Source organism: Pantherophis guttatus, chromosome 3 (genome assembly GCF_059756535.1).
Source record: "Pantherophis guttatus breed Tessera chromosome 3, ASM5975653v1, whole genome shotgun sequence".
NCBI classification, from domain to species: Eukaryota; Metazoa; Chordata; class Lepidosauria; order Squamata; family Colubridae; genus Pantherophis; species Pantherophis guttatus.
Window position 1 is genome coordinate 49,135,445 of NC_142065.1, and position 12,059 is coordinate 49,147,503.

At 36.2% G+C, this 12,059-nt stretch overlaps 1 protein-coding gene across 16 annotated transcripts in view; it reads right to left on the bottom strand.

The window, feature by feature from the left end:
- Positions 1–300: 300 nt before the first annotated feature.
- The window catches only part of FOXP4 (forkhead box P4), a 170,957-nt gene continuing 159,198 nt past the window's right edge, over positions 301–12,059 (bottom strand). For all 16 annotated transcript variants that reach the window (XM_034414574.3, XM_034414567.3, XM_087889538.1 and 13 more), the window contains 4 exons: positions 9,994–10,115; positions 4,335–4,401; positions 2,366–2,532; positions 301–822 (listed from right to left, as the gene is read on the bottom strand). In XM_034414574.3, the coding sequence (XP_034270465.1) occupies positions 678–822; positions 2,366–2,532; positions 4,335–4,401; positions 9,994–10,115 (501 nt within the window). In that variant the 3' untranslated portion in view covers positions 301–677. The remainder of the gene's footprint in view (positions 823–2,365; positions 2,533–4,334; positions 4,402–9,993; positions 10,116–12,059) is intronic.

Consider the following 12,059-nt stretch of genomic DNA (forward strand, 5'->3'; position numbering starts at 1 on the left):
TCTTGCTTCCATTGCTATTTCAGTACTCTGAAGTGGTGTTACAGTGGCAAGGATGTATGTGTGTGAGAAATGGAGACAGTGCATGTGTGAAAGTAAGAAAAAGTGAGAATAGATTCCTCCTAGTGCAAAGTTCTCAGTGGGATTACTGGCAAACTAATGAAAATTTCCATGGGAAAATAAGGGACATTCACTGAAGCCTTTGGCTTTGATATTGTCCCTTAATGTACTGGATGCTTCCAAAATCTTGATTTGTGGAAACCAGGCATATGGGTTGAAAATGACAAAACACAGAGCAGACAATACAAGACAGCTTGTTTTTTATCCCCATGAGATGGGGGTATGGGGAGGGGAGGCAGCAAAGAAGTCTTCGGACAGAAACAACCTACCATCCTCGTTTACCAATTACAAAATTTAAAAAAAAAATAAGAAAAGGAAAAAGCTCAACTCCGTTTTTTGTTTTTGTTTTCACATCCCCTCTGTGAATGTCTTTTAAGAGTCATTGGGATGTAAAAAAAGGGGGGGGGAAGTATGTGCCTTCAGCAGTGGGTAGGCTCATGGAAAGCCTTTTTCTTTGTAGAAGTGCCTTAACTAAGTAATGCTGAAGGTCACCTTGAGGAGGTGGGAGCCATTGCTTTGTCTCTGGGAAATGATGGGCCCTATATGAAGATGAAGGACCCTTAAGACAAGTCTTCCACTGGCAGTTCCTCCTCTAGGTCTCTGTCATCAGGAATCGTCACATTCTGATTGGTAGTTGCCATAAGAGAAACAGGTCTGCTGTCATCTTCTGTCTCAGCTGGTTCTTCCTTCACATGCACTTGATGGCTGGAGAACAAAATTTTGGAGAACCAGGTAGAATTAGAACAAATACAGTAAGAGTCTTCAAGAGATTGGCAAGAGAGGTTTCAGATGGAACTATATAATAGAGGATCAGAGGTTAAAGGGAGTATTTGCTTAGCTGGATAGCAATACTCTTCTGACTCTCATCCAGATCCTAAATACCCAGGTCTCTATATATTTTTAACAAAACAGAAATATTTGTAGCATTTAGTTCAACTAAGTCAACTATAGAGTACTTCATTGCAATTTTAATCTACAGTCTTCTAGCAGTCTTTTCCAATGGTTAAATTTTTGACATTAAGAAATATATTCCTTTTCTCCATATTTTTTAAACATTGTAAATTAGACCTTTTTGTCAGTACAAGTAATCCAAATACATTTTCCAAGCTGTCTTTTGATGGCTGGACCATAAGTGAAAATATCTACCTGTTAATAATAATAAATAGGGTAGTATTCACTTGAGCTGTTAATAGTGTTGTTGACACAAGATAAATAACAAACAAACCTATAACTTGCCACTGTAGGCTGAGGGACAGCTCTGTTATGAAAAAATATATAACTATTTTGAATTGCAAAGCTTATCTCAGTATTACTAAGAACCTTGTATGAAAGTCCAGGGCCATGCCTACTTATTGACAAAAATAAGCAACTGATGAAGTGGATTGTAATTCATGAAAGCTCACATGACAATGAATGTCTTAGTCTTTACACTGTCTAAATACTTTTTTTTTCTTTTTGTTGTAAAAGATTAATATGATTATTTTTTGGAAATCATTAACAACAGAAGTTCTAGATCTATTTCCAGTTTGCATAAACTCTTGAAAAATCCTAAACCGATTCTCTACTAAACTGTAGAGAGATTTAAAGATTTCGTATTTAGTAATCCTGCTTCTGAAATAGCTTTGTATTAGCACTTCCAAGAAACTTCATTAATTTTCATCAGTATGAAATCTTAATCATCATCATCATCATCATCATCAGTTGTTGAAAACCGAAACGTACAACTTATTGACATCGTGGTACCAGGGGATGCCAGAGTCGAAGAAAAAGAACTGGAAAAAATCATGAAATATTGTGACCTGGCCATCGAAACTACACAGCTATGGATGAAACATGCAGCAGTGATACCCATTGTCATTGGGGCACTTGGTACCATGTCCAAGAATTTTATAAGATATTGCAAATTGCAGCTTCCTGCAATAACACCAGCAGAACTGCAAAAAACTGCACTACATGGAACATTGTACATCTTAAGAAGGTACTTGGTTGATACCTAGGACGCTGGCAGCAACCCGTATCATCCATTAGCACCAGTCAATGGTATTTGTGATGCATTTTTGAATGTTCAGTTGACTGAGTTTCATATTTAATGAATAAAGATGATGATGATGATGATGATGATGATGATAATAATAATAATAATAATAATAATAATAATAATAATAATAATAATAATAATAATAATAATAATAATAATAATAATAATAATAATAATAATAATAATATAAAACAACGTTTCTGGGCTTACTTGTACTGCTGTGGTGAAAGCCGTGGGCTATTGCTGCCATTGCTGTTGACTTGTTCTACAGTGCTGCTCACATCATCATGGCCTATGTGCAGCATGCCACTAGTTGAGCTTGTGTTGATCATGGTGGGACTATTCAGAAGAGGAAAGTTGCTTTCAGCCAGAGCTGCCTAAACATAAACAGCAACTGGTATAAGTCCCAAATTCTTAAAGAAATCAAATATGACATGTTTGGAAAACAACCCCAGATATTTATTTACTGAGAAAATGGTTAAACCCTTATACTAACAGTACCTTTATTTTTCAGAAAAAAACAATAGTTTAGACAAATAAAAATTTATTACTTTATTAAGAATGTTTATTTTTTACCTTCTCATTCAGTAATATCAAATAGGATGGCTTACAAGAAAAAATAGTTCAACATAGATAAGTAAAATATAATTAGAATAGAATAGAGCTGGAAGAGATCTTAGATGTCTTCTAGTCCAACCCCCTGCTCAATCAGATGACCCTATACCATTTCAGACAAGTGTTTGTCCAGTCTCTTCTTAAAAACATCCAGTGATGAAGCACCTGCAACTTCTGACAGCAAGCTGTTCCACTGGTTAATTGTTCTCACTTTTAGGAAGTTTCTCCTTAATTACACGTTGCTTCTCTCCTTGATTTGAAAGCCCCATTGGTTAACCTCAATGGTTTTATTCCTTTATGGTTTTATCCCTTTAAAAATATTGAGGCAAAAACTTTGGTCTGTTTCAAGCAGATATCAGAAATATAAGCTTTCTACCGGTATGTCTGCTGATAGGTTTTTGGTCTGAAGCTTAATTTAATGGGATTCATTAAATAGTTATATGTTATATGATTAAATAGTTATATGATTCATTAAATAGTTATATCTTTGCCTAACAGAAATTATGTTTAAAACATCTACACAGCTAGCCAATGTCAGGACCCAATGCTATCTTTTATTCCAATCTGTTATTCTCCGTCAGAAGAGAAAGGTAGCAGACCACAGATCTATTCTGCCATTTTCTGTCATTGATTTCTTCTCACCTTGTTAAAAGTTAGCACTTACCATATTTTTCGCACTATAAGACGTATTTCCCTCCCCCCCAAAAAAGTAAGTGGAAATGTCTGTGCATCTTATAGAGCAAATATTGCAGTGGGGGGGAGGGGTGTTGATGTGGCGACGGTTTGGCACCGCTTGTCACTGCTGCCACCAATCGCTGCCGCCAAACGGCAGCAATCGGTGGTGAATGGCAGTGGCGGTCATAGGCAGCAGAGATTCTGCCGCCTAGAACAGCTGATCAGCAGTATTCCAGGAGGCTGATCCAACTGCCAATCAGCTGTTTGGCAGCGAAGACTCTAGCATTCCCCAGCAGCAGCAGCTCAGTTCAGTTGACCGGTGGTAGGTGCAACAGAGTGGAGCCCTGACAAGCCACTTGTTGGGGCTGCGATAACCTGCTGAAGCTGACCAGGCTGTTTGCTGTTTGCTGCAAGGACGCTAGCCAGATGAATACCGGATGGATGCTGGGAGGCAGAGGCAGACTTTTTTTTCTTGTTTTCCTCCTCTAAAGCTAATGTGCGTCTTATGTGTGTGTCTTGCAATGTGAAAAATATGGTATATTGTGAAGCAGAACATTAAAAATAAGCAAACATTGCAATGTAACGGAAACAGCAAGAAGGTGGATATTGGAGTGCCAGGGGTGGTGAAGTGGTGTGAGTTATAGTAATCTGGTTCCTCTGATTATCTTGAGGGAAAATACCACATTGAATATTCTGTACTAGAATATAAACTAAATGGAATAATGACTTCAATGATCATTGAAAGAGTTTTGAAGATTTTCTACAATGTAGTACAAGATTCCAATAGAGCAGCAGTTTACTCTGATGGCTTGGAACAACCAACCAAATATTCCCCTAACAAAGATGGCTTGCTGTAATGGAAACAATTGTGCTTCTCCACAAGTCTTACCTGGTAGCTGGCATTAAGTGCTCCATAACTAAGGCCAGAAATCATGTTTTTCACTAAAGTTGGACTCCTGTAAACAAAAGATGCAGCTTTTAACATTCCTGTTAAAAAACAAGAGTAAGGTAACAGAGATGTCTTGGAAAGAACACATTGTTCATCTCCCTCATTGTTTAGCCCTTCCCAGTTCCCATAATTTACAACTCCCATAATATAAAGCCAGCATTCTAAGGAGTATTAGGATATTCCTAGCCTAGCCTTATAATGCAGCTATTTACTCTCAATATATTCTAAGTCCTGCTAGTGTGTGTCTTGTTTTATTTTACATGTTGCCAGACCATTCAGGAAGAACTCTTGGGAAGAGAGGGGAATAAGTAGGTGAAGGTAATTTCTCCCTACTCCTTGCAACATAGACATTATCATTATGGGAATAATTCTGGACATTTTTATTACTTTTTAAAAAAAACTATTCACCCTGTGTTATGGTTGATGTTTCTCAGCTACTTGTAACACCTAAGGATGTCTCGTACTACTGTATATACAACACCTTTGTGGTAGAAGGCAGTTAACAGTTACATAGGCTTGCAGTCTTTCACAGAATAATGTTAGCATGTTTGGGGTAAAATTGAACTCTTATTGAAATTATGTCATACTGGGGACTTCCGGGTTGCTGTTTGTCGCTGCCAGACGTTCCTTTGGGATCGTCAGCTTCCATCGCCTGTTAGAGCTGCCTTCACAACGGAATGGCGGCTCGAAAAAACTCCGTTTCCATGAGGAAACGGAGATAGAGCCAGCAGGGGTGGGTAGAACTCTCTGCGGAGTCCCAAAAGTTTTTTTTTTACTTTTGGGACGGAGCGGATGAGATGCCCCGTATCCCCAGCCGCCCCTCCGGGCTTTGGGAGACCTCTGCTGATGCAGAGCCAGGCGTCAAAAGCAAGCCTGCAAATTTAACAGACTACTCAAAGAAAATGTGAGCTGGACCTGTAATATTGAACCGCAAGTATTTTACTGATTTTTTAAAAAGAAATTACTTGAGAGGAGGAAAAGAAAGAGGAAAAAAAAAAAAGCCTTTTAAAATGGCGTTGGCTGGAGGAGAGGCTGAAAGGGAAAGTCCTTCCGTTTTCTATTACTACAATGTAGCGGAATAAATACCACTGGCTACATTTGTAGACAAAACTTCGCTCCTGTGTCTTTTTCTCTTTTTTTTTCCCTTGGAGACCTGATATTGTTGTTGATTGGAAAGAAGTCCTTTTTTTTTTTTCTTTCTTGCTTTTTTTTTAACAAAGCCTGCCTGGGCGGAAACATGGCACTGAGACTCATAAAGTCAGATAAACAAGAGGGGGGGATCCCCCCACCAACAACTTAAAGGAACAAGTCTTAATTCTTCAGTCTCAGAAACCTGATTTTAATATAATAGAATTTTTTATAGAGGAGATTGAAAGAAGGGAGGAGATTGTGAATCAGCAATTTGAAAAATTTAAGCAGGAAATTAAAGAATTGGTGAAATCTAAGTTTGATTTTTTGGAGAAAAAATTCTCAAAAGTGGTTAATGGTTTTACAGGATTTATGATACAGTTGGACACAAATACTAATGTACTAGAGTCTAAAATGGAAGAAATTCAAGATAAATTGGACAATAGAATTCAAAAAATTGAAAATGATTTGACAAACACTCAGGATAATAGCTTAGAAGAAAAACCTAAAATGGATGCTGATCAAAAGTATGGTAATGCAGAAAATCTGCAACAGAAGATTGAAAAAGAGATTTTAATGGTACAATATAATTTCACAGAATATGCGATAAGATTAAGAGGTTTGCAGGAAAATAATAGAGATGATTTAAGGAAAATATCTTCTGAATTTCTAGCTGGGATTCTAAAGGTTCAACCTGATGAAGTGTTTTGTAGGATCGACAGAGCTTATCGAATCAACTCCTGGATTGCTAAGCAAAGGCAATTGCCTAGAGATGTGGTGATTTATTTTACAGATAAGGAAATTAGGAATAATATCGTTCAAAATTCCTTCAATTCTAATTTGCAATTGTATGGAAGAAAGATTTGGATTTACAAGGAACTCCCACCTAAGATATTGATGGAAAGGAAGAAATTTGGTTTTCTGGTGAATGAGTTAAAAAAGAGAAATATCTCCTACAGGTGGGACACCCCAGTTGGTATTATATTTAGATACCAAGGAGAAAGATATCAGCTAAATACTGTTGAAAGAGCGGAAGAATTTTATCAAAATAGGTTGAAAATGAATTTAACATCTCCAGGTATAATACAGGATAAGCAGAAGGAGCCGGAAATAAAGGTAAAATATCGAATTACAGAGACTGTACCAGATGAATTGCCTTTGGATTTATTGGATACCCCAGCTGGACTATCTACAAATTTGAGAGAAGAGGCATCTAATCTTAATGTGATGACTTATCAAGGCAAGGATAAACATGGAAACCAATTAGGGGATATACAAGGGATAAAAAAGAAATATGAGATACAAAAGCAAAACCAACAAGACCAATCTACAAAGCAGAATAAAAACCGACCAGATGATACATATTTTGTAGAAAGGGAACCAGGATGGAAACCAAACCCACAAAAAGAAAAGAAAAAAAGAAATAGGTGGCATAGAAATAGAAATTTCTAAATCAGGCAACAGTGAAGCCAGTGATTTTAAAATATGAACGATTATGTGTAAATACAGAAGAGGCGACGTATTGGTTAATATCATCCTGAGGTTTGTGGCAGATCTCTGCATGGCCGTAATCTGGGGACGTGAAACGAGCCTTAAACTGATGGATTTGAATTATCCATTTTGGAATTTCTTTTTGTGTTGATAAACATATTATATTATCTTGAATCACAAGGCAAGAGAATTATGCTGGGGCATGCAGAAGATCGGGTTGTTACCCACTACGATGATGGGAATTAATAATCCTGATGAAACCCACAATTATTACTATATGGAATATAATTATAATGTCACTCGGGTGGTTGTTTTTACTTTTATACATATAAGAAGATATTTACTACTGATGGGGGCAGATATGATTGAAGATCCTGAATAAACTGTTGCACCAGTAAGCTATGTTACCCGATTATGGATGTTGGTTCTACCAATCCAGTGGAAAGACCTCAAAGAAGATACTATATGGATTATAAATTTAAAGTCATTGTCTTTTCTTTTTTTTTATTTAGATATAATGGAAAATATAGACATATATTTTTAAGTAGTGTGGGCAGTGAATCAAAGATGTTAAGAAATGTTGTGTATGGCAATTTTGCATGATAGTGGGTGAATAAGCTAGTTAGTAGATTGACTAGTCTAAGAAAAGGGATTTTTAAGTGTTATACTTAGGGGAGTGGAGGAAATGGATAGAGTGGAATAAATGTTAAACTAGATTTTATGGGGAAGGCCGCTTTGAAATGTTATAGTAATATATATAGAAGATTAAATGTTAAAGTAGGACTTATCGTATAGTTTTAAAGTGGAGAAGTTATTCTATAATGTCATAGTATAATGTCTTTTTTTTTTTCCTTTCTTTTCTCTTTTTTGATATGTATGGATAAAGGGGGATGTTATAATATTAATAATATTTTTAGTAAGTAAAGGTCAATATCTAGAGGAGGGAGTAAGTAATCTGTTATGAATTAGGTTTTTTTTTTGTTATGAAGAAGTCACAGGGGGGGATGGGTGGGGAGGGGGGGTTAGGGAGGGGGAGGGAGAGGGGAAAAAAAAGGGGGAAAAATTTGTATTTGAAAACTTTTTCAATAAAAAAAAAAAAAGAAATTATGTCATACTGGCCAAAATGTAAAAGTTGGCTGACACTTACCATTATCAGGGAATTTTGTATGTGGTAAAACTGTGACTATGGCTAATAACCTTCTCTATCCATCCCCCCCCTCCAAAAAAAACCCCAACCCCATTGAGTCTTGATTAATCAAAGCCATGATAGACACTGGAGATCAATATGTGAGAGTCCATCTGTTGTTGACCATGGCATATAGGAAATTGAAAGACTGTTGAAATGCAGAATGTTTTTGCATTTATCTTTTATACTGTATATGTAAAACTCTAATAAAAATTACACACATACACAAACATACATATGAAATATAGTGAATGGTAGTGGTATAAATTGGTGTAGATTTAGCTGTTAGCTGTGATATAAAAATAGTAATCATATAATAATTAAGCAGAAAGCTACCATTGAAAGACTAATGTTACTTTTTTTCCTGAATCTTAGATATTTAGCTTATTTTTTTAATTATTAGAGATTTTCAAAGTGATTTAATATAAAATTAAAATATTTCTCTTATCTATATTATTTATATTAGCTCAGTTTTTATGTATAAACATACTTCTAAACACAGCTAAGGGCAAAACAAAAAATGGTTTATCATTATTTAACAACATTTTGTCCACAATAATGGGAAGTTATAGCACTATTGGAATGCTACAAGTGGTTCCTTCTTATTTATGGAATACCATTAGCACCTTTCAGTTATTATCTGGTATCTGCCCTTTGTATCTGTTCATTCTGCCGAAATGCTTCTATGTATTTTTATCAGTGCTACTACATGCTGAGGTGATGTTTGCAGCACAATTCTATGTATTCAAGAAGGGAAGTATACAATTCTTTTGATCATGTAAATTTACAGAGATTAATAGCATGGCTATAGCAATAACATTTGCTATAGCCATGCTATATACATTCAATGCATATTGAATGTACCAGATACAGTCTCTCTTTTTCATTTCCACCCTGTCTTCTTTTGACTGTTTTTTATTTGACTAAACTCCTCTTCTTCGATACTTGTATAAAGTATCTTTATGACATTCCCATAAACCGAGGCAAGGCAATCTCTGAAACATTTAGTGAGAAGGGTCTGATGTCAATAGGGGATATTTACATTTTCACACATTTATATACACATGGAGTATGAAAGTGAACAGACAGCCAAATGATTATAAAATCATTGAATAGTGTGCTGTGCTTCAGTTCACTCAAAGAAGCTGACATGTCAACATGAGCATTAGTTATTAAAGCAAAAGTTAAAACATGTTCTAAAAAAGCCTAAATGCATAATGAAGTCATCAAGGATGCAATGATTATACAAGCCTCTCAGTCACCTCTTTTCCTGGGTCATTTGGTGGGAGTTATATTGGGGTTAAATACCTATTTCAAAAATATACTACTAGCTTACGAATATACAGCTTATAATATATCAGTGGTGGCCTAGATACTTTTTAGAAGCATTCAAGAAGGCTACGAATGACTAATAGTTATGACAGATATATATTGGTGTGAGATCCAATGCTCCTATTCCAGAGTTAACATGCACTTCCCATCCGCATGTACTCTGGACTTTGCATACTCCCAACTATTCTCATATCTCAGCAGATGGCATCATTGGCTTGTCTGTGTTCAGAAACTAAGCAGAGTAAATTTGAAATCACCAGAAAATAACATAAGTATGGGCCAGTTTCAGGACTAAATGCTAGAAAACAATATTACAGCAAACTATTTGTGTTTTGTGTGTTGTGTTTATTTACTCACCAAGTGTCATACTCAAGGCCACCTTTACTTTTTCAAAATTGTTCTCAGATTGAACCATAACACTCCTCTTCCCAAAGAAGCTACCCGACAAGCTATCAGACATACCCGGTCATCTTTGGTGGCCTTCTCTTTTGGTACTCATGTTCATCTACTGTCCACACTGCTCCCTTGACATTTTCCACTCGCACAAAGCACTTATGCAGGCTCAAGTTGTGGCGTACAGCATTCTACAAGCAGGGTAGAGAGAAAAACAGAATATTGCCAAAGTAGAGGAAGATCTTCCATTTAACAGTTCCTCTCCAATGAAAATTTCCAATCAATTTTTCTGTTACTAAACATAGCCTCCTACAGAGCTGTCATCAGCAAAATTATATCTATATTCTTAACAACTCCATATAGTATGTTCTAAGGAAGGACTGGTTCCAGTTTATCATTTATTTATTTATTTATTTATTATTGCGATTTATATGCCACCTTTCTCCCTAGGGACTCAAGGCGGCTTACAAAATGATATGCTGAAAACAACATATAGTAATTATTGTAGCAAATGGGATTTTGTTGAATTCTCTTTATTCAAATGTCCTATAATATTACTCATTTATACCTCTTGATCTGTATGAAATCTTTGCTCCTAAACATTAACAATCCCAGTTAACACATGTCATAACACAGACATACTCATGGACTATCCTGAAGAAATTCAATAGTTATGAGATCTGAACTGCATGAAATAGAACGTCAGTAACAGGAAAAAAAATATGATCACTAGTTACATGAGACACCACTGCAATGAGATCAAGTACCTACAGCCACTTGAAAAAGACTATTACTTAGAGATACAAAAGGAAGGGATTACTGAATGACAACTTCAATCCAGGTTTCCTGAAAGTCAGTGGACTTCATCAACTGGCCAACCACTCTTTCTTAAACTCTAAAACATCTAGTAATAAAACTTCCATAGAAAAATCATGTGTTGCAATCTAATTTTTAATGGATTTTTTAAATTATTGTTATTGTTTTTCTTTCCTTAACGATCAACAATATTCACTGGGTTTCCACAAACCATCCTACATATTTCTTTACTATCGGCTAAATTAGGGGAAAAAGAATGAGAGGAAAAGTAAGCTCAGATATTGCAATGAATTTCTATTGTCATCTTTCTGAAACCCCGAGTTCTCCCTCCTTTTTCACAGCACGTCCCTCCTCTTTATTCTCCCATCTTTACATTTCTAAATGTAAAAATAAAGAAAATGCACGTACACAGGCAGTGTTGCCCTGAGAGCTACTAGCTCCTTCTCTCCCCCCCCCCGTCGCTCCCTGCCATTTGCTACTGCCCCTATTTCATTACCAATTTTAATTTGCCTCTAATTAAATCCTGTGTATTTTTCCGACTCACTTGCTAATCCATGAGGGAGGCAGGAGGCTGGAGTGGAATCTCTCCGAGCTATAATTACAAAGGGCCTAATCACGTTGGGGCTCTGCCTTTGAATAAATTTCCTTGCATTAAGGTTCTCAGATTCTCTGCCTTGCAAATGAGAATGACCCCAATTTCAGGATGTTGGCCTCAGAGGATTTTTTTTTTATTTCGAGCCCTGATTCGTGATGAGAGACTAATTCGTTACGCTAAAACATTAACAGCAATTTAAAAGGTCGAATGGGGGCCGTATAAACAAAAGAGCTGGCCAAGACAACAAGGCAAAAGCGAGAGATGGGAAACAATCCCCCCACCTTAGAAATGTTACAGTTCTTGGAAACTCAATGAATTAGAGTTTTTCCTCCAATTTTGGACACTGTTTATTTTTCAAGGTCCTCTCTCCACTTAGTTATCCAATTGTAATTATGCAGTTGTTCCTCCTCAATGCCTCTGTTCCCCAAATTTAGAAAGGAAGGCCTTTTTATTTTTGTTATAAAGGGCATTTTTGTCATAAATGTCTGTAACCACATTAACGTTGATATTGCTGACACATCACTTGATCAGCAAAGGAATTTAGCAGTAGGGAAAACTTCTTTCTTGGGGCTGAAAAAGACCACACCGACTGACAAAAGGGTAAGAGCAAGTTCTCATACTGGCATGCTTATGACAAATTTAAAATATATATATATGAGATTATAGAAATAATGCGGACAAAGGTTAAACATAGACTAAGACTATGATGTATTTTTTAATTCAT